Below are 24,217 nucleotides of genomic sequence, written 5' to 3'. Positions count from 1 at the left end.
TCATTACCAAGAGCACAGCGATCCCATAAAGCTAATGAATTGCCTTCGATCCTCTCTGATCTCCATATGACTATGACATTGATTTGGCACATGGAACACCGAGGTCTTACCTTGGGATACTGCTGCACCGGGATCAGCACGCGCTCTGATAGCTTGATGTTTTTGTTGCTGATGATATCCAAGTATTTCTTCACCTCACCATCTTTCCTCAACTCGTCTCCTTCAAACTTTTCAATCTCTAAATGAAAGAAAAACAAAGTGTTGCGGTCAAATAATGTCAAGATTTGCCTTGATCGACTCAAAAAAAAAAGATCTTTCTCATCTTCCAGTGGAACATTCAGTAACAACAATTAAATAAACACTCAGTGTAGAACGTATCAACGTAACTTGACGGCGTAAGCCTACTAAGCCCTCATTCGCATGACAAACACAAATTGAAAAGCTGCTGCGCAAAACTGTAATATTTTGTGCTTGAGGAATTTTATGGTGCTTTTGAGAATTGAGCCGGAGACTTAGCAGCCACACAACATTAAAGAGGCTTGAAATGAAGCTGTCACCTGGCTTCCTCCAGGGAACCCCTTCTGTCGCTGCTAAATTAATGCTCAGCAGAATTGAGAATTATGAACCTGTACAAGTCGTGTAAAACATAGAGCAAGAAAGGGAAGGGAAGGGAAGGGATGTCAGCAGGTGAAGGGAGACCATTATTTTTCACCCCCCCCTCTGGTGAGACTCTCAGCTACTTATACCTGCAGAAAACCATATTGTTTCACTCTCACTTCTTTTCTTTTTTTTCTTTTTTTTAAATAAACTGCTTATTGTCTTAAAGCTTTGCAATACATAGCTAGAAAACAATTATTTGCCAGTTATAATATAATCTTTTGGAATTATGTGCAAAAACAGAGAATTAAAATAGACATCCTATAAGAGTAACCACAGGTGTAGGCCTAGTTCAGCACATTAACAATGAACATGTTTCAAAATCAGAAGGTAGGCCAACTTTGTGCCTTTTAAAAATACCATTTTCAGCATATCGATAGATATCTCAACTTTTTTGACTCAATGTCCCCTGTTGTCCAACCCAATATTGAAAGTTCAGTTTTGAAAGATATCTCCAATATTAAGACAAAGTTGCTTGTTTTCAAACGTTTTATTGATATATTAAAATTAATTAACCAAGATTCATTTTGTGGTTCCAGAAGATATGTTCTGAATAGCAGAACTGTTTTCAATAAAGAGAAAATAAAAAGAAATTTCAGTTTATCTTGATTTTATGTATTTATTTTTAGCATTTTTATTTAGATTATTTTAACATATTAAAAATAATTTATCAATTTAAATATCTGCGGGGCCCACTTGGAATTTTGTGGAATTTTCCCCCTAGTGGAACCCGGTCTCCTGGTTTCAGCCAGCCCCTGGTTAAGAACCACTGCTTTAAACCTAACCTATTTTCTCTTGAAGATCTTCTTTCTAACTCTCTAACAAGAGGTCGTACCCTTACACTTACTCTCAGGCGGCTGTAAGTGACTAATAGCAAAGAATCTGCAAAAGGACAACAGCAAGAAAGGGTGAAATTTTTATCACAAAAGTAAACAATGATGTGATTTAAGTACAAGTCGCCTGATTCTGATGATTGATTTATGAAGCTTTTTTTTTTTTTGTCCTGAGGATGCCATTCTTCCTGTCGTCTTACTCTTTTCTCTAGCTGAGAGGCATGAAAGAAATCAAACCAGGCTGAAAATGAGGCATATTTGGAAATATGGAAGCTTGTTTCCGCCACAAAACTAAAAATTAATTGCGACTTTTATCTCACAATTCTGACTTTTTTTTCTCACAATTGCGAGTTTGCATCTCACTATTCTGACTTTTTATCTCAGAATTGCATGATATTAAGTCACAATTGTGTGTTATAAAGTCAGAATTGCATGATATAAAGTCGCAATTGCTTGTTAAAGTCAGAATTGTGAAATATAAACTCGCAATTGTGAGATTTAAAGACAGAATTACATGATATAAAGTCGCAATTGCGTGTTGTAAAGTCAGAATTGTGAGCTCGCAATTCAGAGGAAAAAAGTCAGATATATAAACTTATAAACGAAAAAAAATTCAGAATTGCACGTTTATTTCTCGCAATTGTGAGTTTATATCTCGCAATTCTGACTTTATAACACAAAATTGTAAGTTTATATCTCGCAACTCTTACTTTATAACACACAATTGCAACTTTATATCAAGCAATTCTGAGATAAAAAGTCAAAATTGTGAGACGTAAACTCGCAATTGTGAGATAAAAAGTGGCAATTATCTGTTTAAATGTTTTATTCTGTGGCGGAAACAAGCTTAAAAGGGAGACCTAAAAATATGAAATGCTGAGAAATTATGTTAGGAAAAGTGCATATGGACACCTTCCTGAAATAATATTTGTTTCTGCAAAAATAGACATAAATTGTAGCATAGGAATGTGAGGAAACTATAAGCTCTTTGTCCTCTTGCTTATGAATATATATGCATTTGAAACATGAAAAGCACTTCAGCGCAGACTTAGTAACTGCAAATGTATCTCATTGTAATGCACAGGGAATGCTTTTTTATTTGCACAGAAAAGATCTGATCACTTAAAATACAAAGCTGCTGTATTCCTTTGACTTTTTGCATCATAAGAACTGCCAGTGAGCTGAAAAACAAACAAATTCAACATGAAACTAACAACAGTGCTGTAAGACCTCATGTGATTTTGGATTTCATTGATTTTGGATGGCCTTAAAAACTATAAAAAGACATCTCTTGAGAATGCCATGCAAGCATGCATGACAACCCTAACTAACAAAAGTCTCTGGGTGCTATTTAGGAGATGGTCATCTGATCTTATTGAGTGAGTAAAAGACCAAAAGGTCCACAAATGGGCTTTTAGTTGATACATATAACAATTTCAAGGGTGAGTGGCCCTGTGGAATGAGTATCACAGCATAATAGGGAAGATTCAGGCTTAAATTCTGGTCTGGCATCTTTCTCTGGCATTTGTTGTTACACACTTCCAAAAACACTTCAGCCCAGCTTAAGAAGTACCCTATACGGTCACCGACGCATGAACAAAGATTAAAAATAAAATGAAAACTTCAAGCATTCAAATCCAAAACAAATAAAAAAATCTATTAAAAGCCAGCTAAATCTATTCACTGCACAATTTGTTCATTTGTAAATTCCATCCTCTTGACATTTCAATAAGCAGGAAAAATGAAATGAAACATCACAGAATGAAACTTGTGAAATTTATTCACTCATAGGGCTCTGTGAAGTTTCTCTATGGTTGTAGTTCACAAGAAGATTCTAGACTGAATTATGTGATCCTTGTTCAGCTTGAACCAATTTTTGAATGCTGGATCCTTCCAAATAATAATGTTCTCAAAGACAAATGAAAATGTGAAAAGACCTCTGGGCCTAAACAATCTGAGGTCGATCCATTACCATAAATTGACCAAAAAAACAGGCTGGTATGGTTTTCCGAATTTTACCGGTATTAGTGCCACAGCCCACAGTTTTGTTCCCTATATAATACATTTTGCACCACTTGATTCACCTTTTTCTTACAATCCATAAAAAAGACAACCATAGTGAACGTTGAAAATCTGAAGATAACATCCCTGCTGGCTGGAAAATGAAACTTTTAACTGAAAATGACTTTCACATGGTAAAATACATCATCAGACCTCTTGATCAGGACCCTGTGGAACATGGAAATTCAAAATCACCTATATTAGGATAATACTGCCATGAAAAAGGGAGGAAAAATCACCCTTTTGTTCTAGTAAAATGCATTTTTCACCCTAAAATCATTTCAAGGTTATTCGTTACAATTCCTTTGTGTTCACTTTTTCCTCTGTAATCTGTAACAGAATCAGTGCACAATTGCTTTGCGCTCTCCTGACACACTCTTACAAAGCTTCAAAGTTGTATTTTAAGAATGATTAAATCTAGCTAAAAGTGATGACTGACAGGATATGGAGGAGGCAACTGACAAAAGTGAAAAATGTGTAAACTAGTTTGGGCTTATTGTATGTTACTCAAACCAGCCTTGTGTTTAATATTTCTTAAGAATGTACCATGGAAAATAATCACAGTACCAATCCCATTCAGAAAAGACAACATAAGTTTATAACGAAAATCCCACATTGAAGGATATGCTTGATCTGTAATAAAAACCCAATTTGGACACTTTCAGTCATGGAGTTGTAAAAAGTCTTTAGCTGACAAATAAACTGGGAGATATGGGTGCAGGTAACATGTAAAAGTGTACACAGTACCGTAACAACACAAAGCTGGTTGAAAAATGTCAAAATAGGATCAAATTCTGATTAATATCAATTCTTGTGCATGTAAATGCAGTCAACGAATAACAGAGATCAAAATACCAGCCCGATCTCATCCCAAGGCGTCATATACTGCCGCTTTTTGTTGAAAACACAGACACAAAACTATCCACCAAACACGGCATATTCAAAGAGTGAGATCTTCATGTAATATTTTGCCATTTAAAACTTTATAATTTGACATGTTTGAACATTTTTTTTACAATTTTACAATAGGCTTCATAATATTTGTTTCAGATGAGTTTAGGAAACTCATTTCAGTTTCTGAATATTATGATTGTGCCATCTTCTGCCGATCTCAAACCCAAGACATTACTAGAAACCTCTTCTCTTTTAATTTCTTTCCCCATCATACATCACCTTACATTATCCATCACCCTAATTTACATTACTTAATTAACCTTACTTGCCTAGCGGGAATGTAGATATTTCTTTATAGGGTAATATTTACATGTCGTACAGCTCAACACACTGAACCATTAATCTTTTACACAAAAACTTCTACACAATTAGATGTTTCTAAGTCAAATATTAATGCTGGCATTAAGCATTCATGTCTCCGAAACAAATTTGTTGTAATGGTTGAACAACAGTTCAGGGTGAATGATAATGTTTTTTCCCAGGATGTTTCTTAGGGGGCAGGAAAAGACACCAAACGGTAATGTTTAACCTCCACAGAAAAGAACATCCTGTCTTGCTTCATAATTAGAATAAAAGTGAGCCTGACGTGTGCTGCATCACTCCTCTCCCCTGCTCTCTGAACTTCTAATAAGAAGGAAAATAAACTGTCAGGTCTAAAGGATAGCTGGTTGACAGATGCCAGCACAGTTGGTTTCTGCACATTTCGGGGGGCCATAACAAAGTTAGAGTGATGCTAAACGAATCAGGAGAGTTAATGTATTACAAAGGGTTTTTTAAATGTAATTATGATTTAATCATGTTTTAAAAATATCAGCTATAATAAACAGACCTGTTTACACCAGAATGTCAAATTTCACCCAGCAGGTAGAATGTATTTTATATATATACTCCAGTGTTCAGTGTCACATGATCCTTCAGGGCTCAACGCTAAGGATTTTTTCCACTGGCCCGACTGTTTTTTGCATCTGTCAATTTAAGACAATGCATGGAACCAATACTGATGATGTACAAATCCGTTTTCCCCCTCCCAACTGTTTATGTTCGCTTAAGACCCCACATGGAAATAATCTATATAAACATATATGTTTTAATATAGGTGGTTTTGATATAGGTTTTTAATATATGTGACATATATAAAATTGGCCGTTTTCCTATATTATATGTACATATATGTGTACATATATATTTGTGCATACATGTACCTATATAGGTACATATATGTGTACATATATATTTGTGCATACATGTACCTATATAGGTACATATATGCACGTATATATGTGTGCATATATGCACATATATATGCACCTATATGTTCACCTATATATGCACCTCTATGTTTACCTATATATTAGTAAAATTATTAAAATCCATAGGCAACATAAATAAAAGCCCAAAATGTAGAAATGTACATTATTTATTTACTTAAGAACAATAAAATAGTACAAGAACAAAAATAAGACAAAAAACTGAACAGAAAAAAAAAAAAAAAAAAGTTATCTTTTTGATCTTCTCAGCTCCATGAGCTTCGAATTGATAGATGTGCCTATCTGAGCTAGGCATCATATATGACAGTTGCCAAAGTGAGAAATGAGCTACAAAATGACCAGATCCTGCCATGAGCTATATAGGAGACATATCTTGTATGTACATATAGGGCTTATATGTGGATATAAAGAAGCAATACAGGAGACCTATATGGCCTGTATATGCACATATATGCACCTCAATTTTGCCTATATGTGGCATATATACGCATAAATGCAGCATATATATTATCATATATGTGCATATATGGTGTATATAGGTTTCATATATGCACATATATCCTCATGTAGGTTCTTTCCATGTGGGACATAACCACCTAGGTTTGCTAGGATACTTTCAAAGATTTTGACAATTTTGTGTGAATTTGTCTGTTCAAGTGCAAGATGACATGAAAAAGAGCACAATTCAGTATTGCAGTATTATGTTATCAAGGATTCATAATAGAAAGTTTAAAAGAACAGCATTTATTTGAAATCTTTTGTAACATTATAAATGTCTTACTTTTGAATGATATATTGTACACACACACACACACACACACACACACACACACACACACACACACACACACACACGGAACCAAAGTGTTCTCATGTTCATACATTAATTTGAGAAAAGACTGACTTTGTTCATTAAACATACATCTACTGTATGCACATATTACAGACTGCAGACAGTTGGACTGTATTCATGCAGCTTTGGACATCTCAATAACTGTAACACAGAGACAAAAACACAAACATGCCTAAAATCATTCTGACATGCTTTTTAGCAAATCTCTTTTCTCCATTGCAATTTAAATGGCTCCCCAATCATAAGAAGATTCCTAAATTGAACTTTTGCCGGGGGGCTCATATTATGCATGAATAAGAAAATGAGTGTGTGGTTGTCATGCACTAAAATGACAAAATGATGTCTGCTCCAGCTTTGCTCAGTCTCCTTTCACACAGCACTACAGATGAGCATTGAGATGAGCACAGGGACAGAGACTGCAAGCTTTTAGATCCCACACATTTGCTTCACCTGTGTAAAGCCCCCAATATTAAAAATTAAATCACACACTTAATCCATTTTCATTTGCCAAGTGCACATTAACATCTGCCATATGTTTAATATTGAGCAAAAACATGCAAATTATTCCAGGAGCACAAGGACAAGTCCATTCGAATCTGCTGTCAGCCTTCTCCCATTCTCCCCAAAGAATAGTATTTCATCAAGTCCCCGAACACGCTCGCATGAGACTGCTACTCACTGGCTCTCAGAGCAAGTGTAAAGGCATCCCATTTTTAGAATGTGTTGCTGCAACAGCAATAAGAAAAAGAAACCTGCCATCCAGCCAGAGAAACAAAGGCACTTGGGAACCCTTTGTTCCAGCTGGAGTTTCAGGCACAATCTATACAGTGCACTTCACTGTACGTATATCTCACAGCAAACACAAGTTGCCTGTGCCAGTTATGCTACAGAGAAATCCAAGGAAAAATTTAAATCGTGGTAAAAATATCCTGGTGGAATTTATAAAGACAATTCCTTTCATAAGTAATAATTGAAAATTGAGCTTTGTTCCTTCTTCTCTGAAGAAATGTATTCAAACATTGAAAAGAAATTGTAAAATGAAAAATTCAGAACTATTTTCAGCCACTCCATTATTCTTTCCACCAACCGTGAACCGCACAAGACTGGGGGATATTTCAGACAGCAAAGGATCTAAATCTACACTGGCTTCAAAAACCAACTTGGATAAAGGCACTGTTACTCATTGTTCCTTGATGCCTTCTTACCTCCAAATACTGCCTCCGAAGGCATCATTATTCAGTTTTCACAGCCAACCACTCCAGGAAGGCAACATGCTAAAGAATCATGATGCTGAGGCACAAATATACAGTGAGGTGGCTGGCAATCGTTTGTTCCATCAATAAGCCTGAGAGAAGGTATCAAAAATAAAAATAAAAACTTCTAGTAGTCACAATTCTAGCTCACAACTACACTAGGTCTTCCTGTGGCCTCCAATGCCTACAAACCATAAAAGAGACCTGGCACGTCCCTTATTATTTAGAACAGGGAATCAAGCCATCTATCAATTTCAGCTGTGGAACAACATCAACATATTTATCAAAATATTAAGGTAGCTGGCATTAACCTATTAGCCTGCACATGATTACTCTGTGATAGAGAGCTGTGGCCTGATAAGGTTTCAAATGGGAAGCTGTTAGGAACAGCTGATCCTATCAACATACCCATTTTAAATAGCTCGCACTCTACATACTAATGTCCGGAAGATTGCGATAGTTAGTCTATCAATGTCTGTGACTGTGCAATCCGCAGGTCATATTTATTCTGCAGGAAGACTAAATCAAGTTAAAAGGCTGCTTATGAAAGTAGAAACATATCATTAAACATTAATTTTATCTTTAGACACGTTCTCTGGCCTAATGATTTCATTTTGTCAGTACAAGGTTACTGCTAGATCACACATTTGATCAACTGCATTCATTATCAGTAATTTAAGACATCTGGAAGCATTTGACCTACGATAGAGGTGTGCATTAAACCTCAAACAGAAATAGATTCACTTGAATATCCCGGTTAAGTCGGACTGCAAAAATGTGCAGTTACTCTACAACCACTAAACTCAAAGCAATGGGTTATGAATCTCTGTTAGACAGAAGCAAAAATGGTTTATAAATTGTTGGTTAACATAGTCCCATTAGCCTCTGCTGGTAGATGTTGTAACTACACCATCTGGCATTAAAAAGCACCAAAAAAATGCAAACACATATAAACCCCAAATCGCTTATAGTACATAGTGTACTTTTTGAGGGCTCTCGAAAGCATTCTTTGACATCACACCTTAAGATACGTCTTTCTAGTGAAGGTCTTTGGGACTGTTTGTATTCTTGTTTGAGCAAAAAACGGATTCCAAATCTCGTACTACCACTTAGTGATGCACCAGCCGAGCAACTGCCATTGAGATGAATAGAAATACTAACAGATAGCTTTCTGTAGATATTACATCCTTGGTTATGATAGAGTATGATTGATTACTGAAATATGACACTCTCATGCTGTTCTATATAAGAATTTTCCCTATCAGGCACAGCAATCTTTAAGAGTCGTATATTACTGTTGTTTAAACCACAATTTAATCACTACAGTTGTGGAAAAGCATAATATAATATATGTACTGTAAAAGCATTCTCTGATTTAAAAAATGTTTTTTGTACCACTTTTCATTTGAGTCACCATCTACCACAAACATCTATCCAGCAATGAATAACCAGCTGTTTAAATCAAATAAAAGCACTTTGATTTAAATGTTTTGTTTTCATCTCCGTATTGAAAAGTTCTTAAGGGAGGAAACATTTCCGCAAAATCCTGCCTCATCTTTAAAACCACCTTGTAATATCCATTCTTAAAATTAGTTGGTAAGCAGATTTTTTTTGTGCCTCATTTTTTGTCCCTATGAGGCAAAAGGCTCTATTTTAGAAAACTGGACTCTGAAGTGGATGCAGTAGCAGTCTGTCCTTTTCTAAAGTAAGTAGTTTGCATCAAGTCACCTCTATAAAAGCAATTCAGCAATGTGCTTTACAAGATCAAAATGACAGACTGGAATTTGAAGCATTCTCCTTGTTCCCCCAAGAGGAACAGCTTATTCCAGGTTGGTGGTTTTCTGAAGAGGACTGTCTAACCTGGAAATCAAAGCATCTGGACGGAGACGATGCATAAACTTTAAACAGTCTCCTTCAGTCACACTTCCCCTATCTCTCTGCAGTTTCTGAGACAAACCTGTCAACTTCTATCACTTATAAGTCATGATATATTATGAACTTAAAGGGGTTATGACACATATTTTTTATTATTATAAAATGTTCCTTGAGGTTCATTTATAATGTTAATAAAGTTTTTTACACAAAGAAAAGCAAATAGACATATGCAGGGAAGAAAATATTATTTTCAACCTTTCAACCTTCATTCTAACCCTCAGTCTGAAATGATCTGTTTTTAATGGGCGACTCAAAAAACGGCCACTGTTATGATTGGCTAAAAAAACGGCCACTGTTATGATTGGCTAAAAAAACGGCCACTGTTATGATTGGCTAATGTCATTACAAAGTATGAATGCTTTAAAAACATTATTCATATAAAACTGTCATTTACAGACAAAGCATTATCTCATTGTTAACTTACAGTTAAACGATGTGATGTAGCTACAGTCAGATCCAATACAATTGCGAACTTTCCATTATACTGTGCCTCGTTTAGAAAACAATCTGCAGAAAAAATGCTACGAACCAAAATATAATCATCTGACTCAATCCAGGACGCAATTAAAACTAAACCATCCACTTGTTCTTCATGTGGGTGTCTCTTCTGAAGTCTATACAGAGAGGCAAACGAGCCGTTTAAACAGGACGCGTCGAAGTGAACGTTTTTTTACTTTTCCATTTTTCCTGTTGTCAGCAGACACACGTCTGTACGTACGTACTGACAGTACGTCAGAAATTTAACGGGCACCTGTATACTGAATCCAGTGTAGACAGTCAGTGATTATAATGGGTTCTATTTGCTATTGACGCGATGCTCGTGCCAGGTGCACATTGACTGAATGCCAGTGGACGTGGCCTATGGTACGATGGTGTAAAACTGTTTGTCAATGACTTGCCCTTTATTTGCCCACGTCACATCACAGATCCCACAATATTAAAATGAGCCATTTTTGGAGCTTGATTACATAAATGCATTTTTTGTATAATGAGTAGGACATTTTAATTTTAACTACTGTATTAGATACCAGATTAACTGAAAAAAGTAATCCCCTATTGTGTGATCCAAAGTTATATCTGTTGCAAGGCAAATGGGTCTTATGGGTAAATTTGTTTTAATTGAGATGTACACATCATCTGAAAGCTGAATAAATAAGCTTTGACTATTGATGTATGGTTTGTTAGGATATAATTTTTTTTGGCTGAGATACAACTATTTGAAAACTTGGAATCTGAGGGTGCAAAAAAATCTAAATATTGAGAAAATTGCCTTTAAAGTTGTCCATTTCTGTTGGCGATTTTGCTGCATCCACTCACAAAAATACATTTTTGATATATTTAAGGTAGGAAATTTACAAAATATCTTCATGGATCATGATCTTTACTTAATATCCAAATGATTTACTTAATATAATGATTTTTGGCATAAAAGAAAAATCTATCATTTTGACCCATACAATGTTTTGTTGACAACAAATATACCCGTGCTACTTATGACTGGTTTTGTGGTCCAGGGTCACAAATGATCTCCTGGATAACAGCCAAAAGTCGAGCAGATTATCAAAAGCTGCCCTTTATAATCTCTCTTTTTTTTTTGTAGCTCTAAAAAATTACTTTTCTTTGTTGCACTAAAATATATGCTGATAAGTATCAGTTCTTTTTTCACATTATATAAAAAATCTAAAATGAGCTATTCTAATCATTTGTGCAAGTTCTTTCACAGTGAATCTACTGCACTGGAATTGTGTCTTTTCAGAGAGGTCTAGACATTAGAGTTACACAGCAGGCACGGGCCATTAGCTAAAGTGCTTAGTCGTCAGTTGTTTCCAGGCCGCCTGGTGTTTAGGATAAGTTACGCTTGTATTGATCGCCGTTGTAATATTAATCACTTCCCTCTTAAAGGGTGTGACAAATTTTGTACCAAAATAACTAAGCTGTGAGAGACTCCTTGCCTGAACTCTTCTTAAACCCAGAAACTTCGAGAGTGAAAGTATTCGATATAAATTCCTTTAATATCCCAAAATGTACAGCAAACAAAAAAAGTGTAGAGTTTTAAATCTTTAACAATAAACACGTTAAAATGTTCCCTGAGCATGGGCCAGAATCATTTCCTACCCATGTTCTGGTCGGCTGTACTGTTCTCTGGCCCTAAAGGTACATGCAGTGCCAAGAGGCTTGACTATCATTCGACATTATGAAATAAATAAAATATGTGCTTGGGTTAGGGCTGTCATAATATGATATCGCGATTATCGCGTCCAAAATAAAAGTTTGTATTTACATAATAAATGTGTGTGTGTACTGTGTATAATTATTATATATATATATATATATATATATATATATATATATATATATATATATATATATATATAAATACACACACATGCTTGTATATATTTAAGAAATATTTGCATGTATATACTGTTTATAGATTTATATATAATTTATATTTATATAAATATAAATATTGTATATCTAAATAACTTTTTTTTTTTTAAATATATACATGCATGTATCTGTATTTAAATATACAAAATAATTATACACAGTACACACACATTTATTATGAAAATACAAACTTTTAGTTTGGATGCGATAATCACGATATCATATCGTGACAGCCCTAGCTTGGGTAAATAAACACTGGCAGGCTACCAGTAGCTCAGCATGAAATTTAACGAACCACAAGGTTTTCTTTTTTAATCCTTGCCACTATTGAAACAGTCTTACTAATGTGCTACCAAAGTGAGAGATAATACAGTAAAAAAAAATATTTATGTATTTTGGAGTAAATAGCATACTTTATATAATGATGTAATTATATAACTCTGAACATGACAATAGCTAAATATAACAAAGATAATCAGATTCAAATAAATACACAAACTCTTTTTCTGCATGTCTTGGGGCAATGCACTACAAATTAAGTCTTTTTAAGACAGTGGGTGTCTACTTCGATTAAATATGACCCACAGAAGTCTATGTATCTTTACTAGACTGCCACTAATTACCATTAATTCCAGTTCAATAAGCCTTTTTGTGCAGAGGCAAAATATTTAGATTGAATAATGGTGACATAAGCTATATGCAGGCTTTCACAACCATGGCCAATTTAGTTCATTTGAAAGATAGCATACAAATGACTTATTATCCCTTTTGTGAAGAGACATCTTGATTTGTTTTTAAGATTACGGCTAATTATTTTGCACCATTTTGAGGTTGTTACTGGACACATTTATTACAGAAACCCCTGGTAGCATTTCCCTTCTTGAGAATGCACAGCCAGATTTAGTTTCCAATTCTTCAGAACCAGAATGATCAGCTCACTCTTTTTCTAACTCTCAGATGGAATAGATTACTTGCCTGATCAAATTCATCTGAATGATATGAATAATCCTTTAGACAATGCCATATCATGAGCTTGAATAATGTTTTTTGTCTCTGAAAGAAGATGAATCTAACCTTCATGAATTAATACAACACAACAGATGCATGTGCTGCGAAACAAACTGAAGTTTACAGTTTGAAAATGTTTACAATTTCCTGATAACCTGGACCAGTTAAAACGGTTGTCGTTTAATTATATGCATGCTTATTCAACCACACGCACCCCACTATGCTCCCCTGCACTTGAGATAATCTGAGCCAGTGTGAGTACTTTGTAATAGCCGTAATTGCCTCTTAATTACTCTGCTTACTATCTGATGAGCTGTCAAGGACTGCTTTTATCTTACTCAACTATAATATTTTCAGATCATAGCAATGCTACCATGTCTGGTTGTCGTCATAACCTTACACTCATGAAAAATGGGGTTGGCAATGCAATATTTAAGCAACTTCCCTGTGCTGGACATTAAATCAATAGACAGGCTAACCTGACATTTGATCAACAGAGCAGCATATTTATAACCTAAGAAGTGAATTAAAGCCAGAACTACCCCAAGGGGAGTAAAACTTATTCTTTTTTTCATACAAGTTCATAGTTTTTTCATAAGAGGAAAATTGGTTTTCAAACGTATCAGTAGCTAATGATCAGAGTTTGAATAAAATTAGGCATAGCCAAATACAACGTTAACAACAACAAAAAAAGCTCGTTAGGCAGAGGTAATCATAAAAAAACAAAACGCAAGTTTGGGCGGTAGGCTTCGTGCAAAGCATTACAAGTCGATAATTTTGTGATTGTTTTGTATTTAATGTTTTGATCAAATTGTATTTAAGATGTGACGATTTTGGTCGAGACTAACATCCAAATTACTTTTACATTTAATAATTTAGCACGTTTCATTTATTAAAAAAAACACACAAAAAAAATTAAATTGCTTTAAAATATCAGACTTTCCTGAAAGTCATGTAGGCTATATAATTAGCATATTGATTAGGCAATTAAATGAAGATGAGAGATAACATCAGATCAATTGTAAAAAGAATTAGTATTAGGCTACATTAACACTATTCGTGCACCATAAACCACAAAAAATACGAGGCGGTTGTTCTTCAGTTCATGCCGTTCAAAAAGTTAATGTGCTTCAACGATGTGTCGCTTTCTATTTTACACGTTTGCCTTTGCTTGAGATCAGGGTTTAATTTCTGTGATAAATTAAGAAGCGACACATCGTTGAAGCACATTAACTTTTTGAACGGCATGAACTGAAGAACAACCGCCTAATATATTTTGTGGTTTATGGTGCTTGAAAAGGTGTTGCTTCTAATTTCTGATCGGACGAAGTTGAGCATAGCCTACCAATAACTGGAAAACACTAACCCTGCACACACAAAATATTTATAAAGACCAAGCCTGTCTGTGGACAATTCCCTTATTTTACTAACTAAATGATCACCTGAAAACATAAATGAAACACCTGACACGCCTGATTCATTCTTACATGGTTCAACAACGGGCGTCCATATGATTAATGAATATTGTATACGCGATAGCGACACAAACAATGTACAGCAGCGACACCACAGCAAACAGATACGAGCCTAAAAATGATGGCAGAAGAAGGCATAGTTTACCTTCTGCGAGAAGGCGCATCGCGTGCACGAACGACGTGTCCAAGCTCTCCTTCTCGGCAATGAGCTCTGGCAGGTACTTGTCTTGATCCATCACTGGATTCCTCTCCTGAACACCGCGAGTGCAGGTGAGACGACCACAGAGGTGAGTGATGGAATGGGTGTGTGGTTGTTGAGTTTAAATAGACTGCGTAATATCTGGGACTGGGAGGGATCGTGTGGTTTTCGCGCACAGCGTGGAAGATATCAATGCAGTGTACCCATCTCCTCGAGTCTCTCATGTAAAACCTCCCACCTCAGACTCCGAATCTGTAGTCTCACTCCGCCCATCTACATCTGGATTGGTCATGGCAGAGAGCAAACTGCATGCAAATGTCAGATATTGTGTATGGGACTGAATTTGGGGACATTCCGTAAACTAACCGCTGATCTGTCACCCCTGTCCATGGTTCTGAACACCTAATCTTCTGTGCAAATCTGTTTTGTTTTTTTTTACTCTCCGCCAGTAGTTACATTGGATATCCTTTGCATATTTGCTTTGGAAAGACATCAGACCACAAATGTATGTGAACAGGATGTGCAAGTAGCCTATTGATATGATTTGGCTACTGAAATCAACATGAAATGATGGAGATCATTCTTCATGCGGTTCATAGTAAAAAAAAAGTGGTAAAAAAATGTTTTTGTTAATTGGAAATGCAAAATAATAAATATCCACGACAAACATATAAGTTTTCCATTGCAGACGGCAGAGTTGGAAGGGAAATTTGGTAACGGCCATGAATACTAATCAGTGGATTTCCCATTTGCCTCAGTTTGCCAACATGGATTAAGCTGTTGTGACAGACAGTCACAGATAGTGCAAACACTCGCAAACACACACACTAACACTTAGCCAAGCAGCTAAGCACGTATGAGGGGGAAGGAGAGATAGCCACAGAGGAGAAGGGGAGAGAAGACGCAGAGAGAGAGAGAGGCAGTGAAAGGAGGAAGAGGGACAGGACCAGCTTGCCTAATTAATAACTGAATGGATTACAGTGCTGTTGGCAAACATCTGCACCCCAAGTGTCATATTTACTGTCTGCCTGTGAACTGTGAACATAATTACAGAATCCCGGTCCACACAGAGAGAGTGTTGAGAGGTAGTGCTACAAATAAAATAATTAAAAAAACAGTAATCAAAGTAATCAAAAACTAAAACATCAAAATGTCTCATGTGAATACTGATTTATCCAAAAATAATTCATAATATAAAATGGGTTTAAATAAAGCATGCTCATATAAAATATTTTATGTATGCACAAATAATATAGTGTAATATGTCACACAAAACAAGCCATGCAAGCTGAAAAATATATGGTCACAAAAAATAAACAAATTATATATATATAAATTAAATCTGTCATAATAAAGCTATATAGGGGCTATTTCTAACACTAAAGAGACACTTTCTGATTAGTTATACTACCATCAGGTACATTTATAAAACATTTTAAATGACAAAAATACCTGCAGACGTTTTTGGATTCTCACATCCTAGTTTCCTCAAGTGACTTCCAATTCATGTATAGCTGACAGGTCCATGTTGTATTATACGATTTAACACTCCGGACGGAATCAGTTTGGCAATAGGATAATCAAATGGATTTGGGGGTTTTATATATTGATTCTGAGGGTAGTGAATGGGAAGGGATTAAGGAAAAAGAAATAAGGGTTTGTGGAGGATCAACACCTTCTATATATCACTCACCACTCAACATAATGAAACGCTTCTGAAGGGCAAAAGCTATCAGTTGCTATGATATACGCTTCTTTTGTCGCATTTCTACAAGATGAAAAAGTATTGCTTCATCAAAAGATCGTGATACATCAAAAGTCTCTCACTTAGGCTAATTTGTTGATTGTGTGTCCTCGTTTTTACAAAATGAGAGTCTTTCTTTTGATATAGGTTGGAGAGAACATCAGTGGATGTCAATTTATGATGATATTGTGGTATTTATTATACAGCACCACACCATCAATCATTTCCTATCACTTTTATGTTCATATCAGACTGTAGAAATAAATAAATAAATGAATGCTGCTAATATTGAACCTCTGAGGCAACTGGTCAAGAAAATTATCTTTCTTTAATTGTTAGATTTTTTTTTACTTTTTGCTTAGTTTTGTGTGTGATTATTGTTTTATTGTTGTTAAAAAAAAAGCCTATCTGGGGCTGCAAATTAGCCTTTGGTTAGAAGCCTGCCTGTGTGTGGAGCATCGGCTGCTTGAAATTATAGCAATGTTTCTGTATTGTCCCTGTTAAATAAACTAATAAATAAATAAATAAAATTAAATACAATTAGAGCAACCTCTGTAGTTACACTTTGGCATAATTTACTCTCTTGCATCATGTATTCAACTAATAAGAATGGCTTTCTGCAGCACTCTAGTGGCCAAAAATAACACAACAGGAGATAATACTGCTTCTAAACTGGTTTTGCTTCAAGACCCAGATTTTACATTGGATGAGCAGTGACTCAACACATCACCAAAAGTGTTAATAGTATAAAAGTAAAAAATAAATAAATAAAACATTTATAAAAAAATAATAATAAAAAAACGTAATATTATAAGGCCAAACATTATGCAAATGTATTAAACATGGCTTAAGCTGAACAGGAACCTGATCATTTTGGATTCTAATTATCACTTGAAATTCAGAGGTTTCATCCTGTTGGCGGACAATAATCTACAGCACAAAACAAACTCTGGCCAGCACACAATTTGTTGTTTGCAATTTTGTTTTTGTTCCCTTCTGTGACTTTGCCTTGTGTATCATCAACACTAGATGGGACAGTTTTTAATTGGCAAAGTGATGCATTTAACAAATATTAGCTTTCATAAATAATCTTTTAAAAACAAAATAAAAACATCTGTCATTAAAACTTTAGAGAAAGCCTTTAATATTCAAAATATGACTGTCAACCATCAAATATGTTGTTTTTCTGGCACTTAAAAAAAAAAAAAAAAAAAAAAAAAAACATTTAAACGATCCAGTCATTCATTATGGATTGATGACACATTAAGCACTGAAGGATAATTAGACTTTAAAAATGCAGGGGAAAATACATGATGAATTGCAAGGCTGTGACAGCACCATGTGTTAGGAATAATCAATCTTTATTATATAGTCAAAATAGGTAGAGCTATGGTACATTGCCTTTACACCTCAGAGCAAGCTCCCTAACAACTAGTAAAAACAAATCACATTTAGTAGTGAGATGCACTTTCATGAAGCACTTTTGTGCTTCTAAAACACTTGTGAGTGAATATAACCAGCTTTGGTATTTTAGCAGAGTCTCAGATTGTGGAAATGCAATAGCCCACAGTGTGAATTATTAAGCAGCACTATTGGGAGAGAAATCGGGAGAGGGGAGGAAATGGAGTAATGGGATATTAAGTTTTGCTCAATTTGAGGATTAAGGGTTCACATGACATCTCAGGTCCTTGTGTCACATCAACCTCCTGCCTCTTCGCTTGAGATTTATGCATTTATTTATTTTTACAAGCTCTCTGCTTCACACAAAGCAATCCATTCTACCCAGATCCGTGGAGAGAGCTAGAGACAATGCTATAAACAGCATATGCTGGTAACTGTCTTAGTTTGTAGAACATTCTGTTTGTAGTATAAAACTACTAAAATTGATAGAGGTGACAATCTTAAAAGGAGCCAATGCAATCAAACATTCATAAAATTCTAAAATTAAAATAAAATACATTTTGGTAAGAAAAGATCTCATTACAATCTAAAGACACAAGACCAATAAATATTATTTGTAGAGTTTGATTCATTCTGGTTTACTTCGAAGCTGCATATGGCCCTGTGAACCCTTTGGAGGTTTTCGCAAGCGAGTAAAAAAAGATATTTTAACATAATAAAGGTTATGAACTAAACAAGCAAGAATTATATCAGAATTAACTGTATGCCTGATATTACCACAATTCCAAATGTATATTTTGCAAATGTTAATGTGCGTCGCATTTACCGTTACTGTGCGGCCACATTTACCATTCCCATACGAATCTGCACAACTGTGAGTTTCACGTGAGGACTCATGTTCAAGTTAGTCATGCAAATTCACTGCACTGACCAACAAAAAAAACCCTGCTTGGTTTAAACGTGACTTCTGTGTGAGAGTTGCTTCATACATCTCTATGCAATTGTTTTGACAATGGATCTTATTTTTGTGATCGCATCTTTAGTCAAGTGGCTGTCTGGCTGATAAAACTCAAATTGATGCAGGGCTGCATTGTTAACTGAACACATTTAAGCACTGTTTTATCTATCAATTTTACTAAACCTTGTTTTCCCAGGTCAAAGCCTGTGGCAGTCAGGGGCCTAAAGGCACTGGTCATTCTGGTTTTTCATTCATTTACAGCACAATATAGCAATACGAGCAGTAGAACATGTGCGAGTGGTGGGCACAGTTGTTCGGTAGTGTTCATTTAAAGATTATGATTCATTAAGTCCAGCGTTCAGGCAAAACGTGTTAAGGAAATGTTAGGACAGCGCACACAGGCTTGTGATAGGCCAGAGCAGATAATGGCTGGCACTGCCCCAGGCCATAAGAGTCCACGCAGCCAGCAGGGTTAAAAAGTGAGTCTGCAGTATCCCGACAAGCCCAAACCCTTTGTCATCCACAATAATTTCCCTTATAAAGGAAAGTTTAATAAGAGCCTCTGGGCAACAAAAAAAAAGTGGATGTAAAAGACCTTACATTACTAATTGAAATAGCTTTTTTGACCCACAGGGCATCCTAATATGAGCAGTTATTACAGTTTCCCTATTCTACTGAGGGCGCTCTCCATGATCAATTAAGATTAATTCATTTTATTGCTCCTCGGGCTACTTGTAAACCAGTGCTGGACGTGTCTTGTCTTTTGAGGACCACTACTGAGAAAAAGAAAAACAGTACCCCAACAGCTGAACGCTTGCTGTCTATGAAACAATTTGTGTTTTCAAAGAGACCTAATCATCTGTCATGGAAAAAAGATATACACTACCATTCAAATATTTAGTGCTGGTATGATTTTTTAATTTTTAAATAGAAATATTTTGTAATATTATAAATGTCTTTATCAATTTAATCCATCTTGATTTATTTATAAAAAAATCAAATAAAAACTTACTGACCCCAAACTTTTTAATTGTAGCATACAGTTTCAAAATGTAAATTTACAATATAAAAATATTAAAACATAAAAGGACTGATCTAGCTTTATGAGTATATTTACAAAATTATATAGAAAAGCATTTCCTAATAATATTAGATGTTATAATTGAGGCTGTAATAGTTATAAAAAATGTAAAAATGGTGATAGCACATCTGTTTAGTGTGGACACCTGTTAAGATGAATGCTAGAATTAATGATAAAAGTGATTATAAAACGTAGATGAACTCCATCAGACCCTTCAGCTGAGGCTTCAGGCTTCATCATCACACTAGTCATAAGTACAGTTTGTGACATATTGGGTGCTACACATGGAATAATGCCCAGGGAAAATGACAAATGGACTACACTGTAAAATAACAGTGAAATTTACTGCACGAAGAGGTCGAAAAAATGATGAATGGACATAATCAATGCAACGACATTACAAATCACAGCAGCTTAAACCAATGGAGTCGAGAAGTGGTACAGTCAGCCATTTTTCTCATTCGCTTGTGGTGGGGGGATCTAATACATTTAATTGCCACAAATGCACAACATACAGAATGTTTGTAGAAATATGTGGCATTGATTTTAAGAAACAAATGGTTCTAATGTACAAATGAAAGTGCAAGTGGAGGAGAGCAATGCATCACATAGTATATCCCTCCACATACATCATAGTGCAAGTCATTGGGAGTGTCTGGCATTAGTTTTGCAGTGTGGCAGGAAAGGAAATGAGCTTTCTCAGGGACAAACAACAGCTAGTATTTCGCTACTCATTAGTCGCAAACCACATCTAAATAAAGAATCCATACAGTAGCTTAAGTGTTTGATCTCCCAGTTGTCTTCTTAAATGCATGAGCAATGCTCAGATCAATATGCAAGGCCCACTAGGAGAAATATGATACGTTAATTCATCATTAACCCAATGAGATTGGGTTAATACCGGCTCTAAAATGCATTTTCTTTCATTTTTTTTTCTTCACTAGAGAAATCTGTCAAGCTCAATCTGAAAGACGTGAATTGCCTGATGATTCACTTCTAGACATGAAAAATAGATCACAATAATGTTTTCGTTTTCCTCATGCCACCGCTTGTAATGAACACATCTGTTCAACTCAGTCACCATTTGTTATCATACACAATAATCTTGGATTCTTGAAGAATATTTCAGTCAGTTAAGAAATGAGTTATGGTGCATATTTTATTGGTTGAGAGATTAAAACATTATATTGAGTTCTATTTAGTAAAATACTAAAATACTTCATTCTTTACAATAAAATGACAGGATTAACCTATAGTGCAGACATTTTATCAAATCCAAATAATGCTGCAAGGGTAAATCAGGATATGCGATAATATTTAAATATCAGATGAAAACATAATATTTCCTGCTGGATTAGATTTAACAGAAAAGACATCTGATATGAGGGAATAGTTATTTTCCTTACCAGACTTATTTCCACAGTTTTATTCACTGGATATTTTTAAAATGCCTGATATCTGGGTTATTTCCAGCCTCCTTGCATTATGTAAAAAAAAATAATAAAAAAAAATAATTGTCCTTTCCAACTTTTCAAACTTACTTGTCTACAACAATTATGGTGTGCCTGTGCCAAACAGAAACTCATGAATTAACAGTATTAAATAAATAAATCATTTACACCAGCCCTTTAATGAATGTCTCAGACCAGACTTGGCCTTTGACCATAATATTATATAACACAACAGCACAATAAAAGACAAGCAGATAACGTCAAATCTGTTTGGTCATCCTAAGAACAGATAATACAAAAGACTTGCAACCAACGAAGACCCGAACAGTGAGTATAGGCCTACATTTAATTTAATGTTTAAATGTTCGTAGTCTGTAAAAAATATTTGATAGCGCCACACAATTAATTCAGATTAGCCAATAGCCTGTTTGAAAGGAAACTGCCCAGAACCGGTCTATTGTTATATAACGATTAAGCGGTATCTGCATTTATTTCGTTTTAATGTTTTAAAAACAGCGATTGTTGTTTAAAGTAGCATACTGGCAATAATAAACGAGTGTAAATAAGGTTTGTTCTAGTTTGTTTGGTCTAGTTGAAAGAGCTATTTGACTGATTTACAGTCAAATGAATTGAATGGATCTTTTGTTTAAGTAAAAGCTTTTATGGAAATACAGTATAGTACAAAGATATAAGTAGCCTACATTTATCCTGCCCTACGAAGGCAAAACACAGTGTCAGTGTAGGCTAAAATAAAAAAGTGAAGAAAAAAATTGCGGGGAAAAAAGTGACACTTTTAATTATTTTGATACATTTTTCACATATTGTCCAGTTGTCACAGAACATGTGAGAGAAACCTTTGGTCATAACTCATTTTAACCTATTGTGCTTTGCCTTACATGAAAGTAGTGCACTGCCAACTCTCACGCATTCACCGTGAGACTCACTCACGCAATTGACACTTTTCACACGCTCTCACGCCACACATCCGTTTTCTCACACACAGAAAAATCGCGAGGCAAAGAGGACACGGATACCGACAGACTAGACAGAGCAGGTTACTTATGATATAAAAAAAAATCTCAGCTCTCAGATTCTGTCAATTTTATTACTAAATTCAAACAATAAATACCGTTTTGGCGCTTGTAAATGTGACGTGACAGATCCCTAGCGGCACGTGAACCGATCATCTCTAGCTAATAGCCTAGTAAATAAACAGAATGAACAATGTTGAAAGAAACAGTATAACTTACCGAAATGTATATTCCTCATACATAATATCGATCAATCAGTGTTTTTCAACCGTGGAAAGGGTCAATAAAACAGCTGGAGAAAAATGATGTCACATAACATTTACCTCAGGAAAGCCATTTAATGACCATAATATAGGCTACGTTAGGCTAGAAAAAAAGAGCTATAGAGAGTATTTTGCTAAATATGTGTACTATATTATATATATACATATTAATTATATTTTTACTTATATCATTAAATAAAGTTGTTACTATAATAAAAAACGCATTATATTTAATTTATTTTTAACCTTAAATAATACTACCAGCTGCAGGGCTCTCTGTATGTTTACAGCATTAGGTGAGCTTTTTTTTTTCTTGAGAAAAAATAATGCCTATCTTGTGCACCTAATATTTATTCAAATGAGTCAATATTAAATCAAATCACAAGAATTGAATTGAATTGAAATCGTAAAATTTGTGTCAAGCAATAATAAAAAACGTAGCTTACCAGAAATTGTAGCCTATAAACATTGTAACATGTTGTCACTAAACTTAATAAAATTCAGTTTAGTTACTAAAATGTTTTGACAATCACAATACACTTATTGTGATGCAAGATTATTTTTTTATAACTCTGTCCTCATTCCTTGTTTGAGCTGTTTAATATTAGGATTTTGTTTAAAATACTGTACCACAATATCAAGCCCCTGTTCCGGAGGCGGGGTTTATGTAAATTTTAGGGTTGGTGATGTCACTAACCCTGGAGGAATGTCATGTAGTCCCTACCAGCTGTTTGTTGTAGTCCTTAAAATGCTATTTCTTTAAAAGAAAATATCTCACTTTGCTTCGAACTTTGAGCGTAGTAACTTTGCAGATGTTGTTTATGCTCAAACAGCAACATTACACACTAACTAAAGTTAAAAAAGTGAAATCATAATCAACCACCCCTTTAAAATGGATTTAAGGGAATAAAGAAAAATAAATGAGAACATAGTTATTAAGTAATCAATTTAAACTATTTACAAATAATTGTTTTTTTTAAATATGAATACATTTACTCTTATTCGTATATCTTATATGTAAATATGTAATATTCTCTCTTCACATTCAGTTATTAAAGGGTAACTCTCGCCAAAATGCAACCTAGGCTCTTTTTGTTAATCTACCCGAGGCAAACCTTTGTTTAAAAGCATAATTTGAATGGAAACGCCACTTTTAAGTTTGACCGTATTTTTAACCGGCCTTGTGAATGGGAGTTAATTGGGCACTTTTATGATAGCATCAAAAATCACTATTTTTTAAAACACTAAGGAGGCTCGACACAACATGAAACTTTGCTCGAAGTATCACCAGGGGCTCTACACATGAACTCGAGCATTGAGTTGAGAACATTGTTTGTGTACACAGAGTTTACTAAAAAGAAAGATTTTGAACAACTCACTGTAGTTGTGTCCGCCGACATT

At 35.0% G+C, this 24,217-nt stretch overlaps 2 protein-coding genes across 10 annotated transcripts in view; one reads left to right on the top strand and one right to left on the bottom strand.

Moving 5' to 3' along the window:
* khdrbs2 (KH domain containing, RNA binding, signal transduction associated 2) overlaps positions 1-14,964 on the bottom strand; it is a 69,547-nt gene extending 54,583 nt beyond the window's left edge. For all 7 annotated transcript variants that reach the window (XM_084093185.1, XM_084093186.1, XM_084093183.1 and 4 more), the window contains exons 1-2: positions 14,834-14,964; positions 111-238 (exon numbers count right to left, since the gene is read on the bottom strand). In XM_084093185.1, the coding sequence (XP_083949311.1) occupies positions 111-238; positions 14,834-14,924 (219 nt within the window). In that variant the 5' untranslated portion in view covers positions 14,925-14,964. The remainder of the gene's footprint in view (positions 1-110; positions 239-14,833) is intronic.
* The window catches only part of LOC311069763 (isoaspartyl peptidase/L-asparaginase), a 29,923-nt gene continuing 20,569 nt past the window's right edge, over positions 14,864-24,217 (top strand). The window contains exon 1 of one of the 3 annotated variants that reach the window (XM_084093189.1): positions 14,864-14,975. The gene's annotated coding sequence lies outside the window, so the exon portion shown is untranslated. Of the gene's footprint in view, positions 14,976-21,731; positions 21,850-24,217 lie in introns of those variants that run through there. The other 2 variants (XM_084093190.1, XM_084093188.1) reach the window with 2 other exon arrangements.

The sequence above is a fragment of the Abramis brama genome (assembly GCF_963993115.1).
Source record: "Abramis brama genome assembly, chromosome: 19".
Taxonomy (NCBI): domain Eukaryota; kingdom Metazoa; phylum Chordata; class Actinopteri; order Cypriniformes; family Leuciscidae; genus Abramis; species Abramis brama.
The sequence above is the reverse complement of the archived record's forward strand: the minus strand, read 5'-3'. Positions and strand labels throughout refer to the sequence as shown.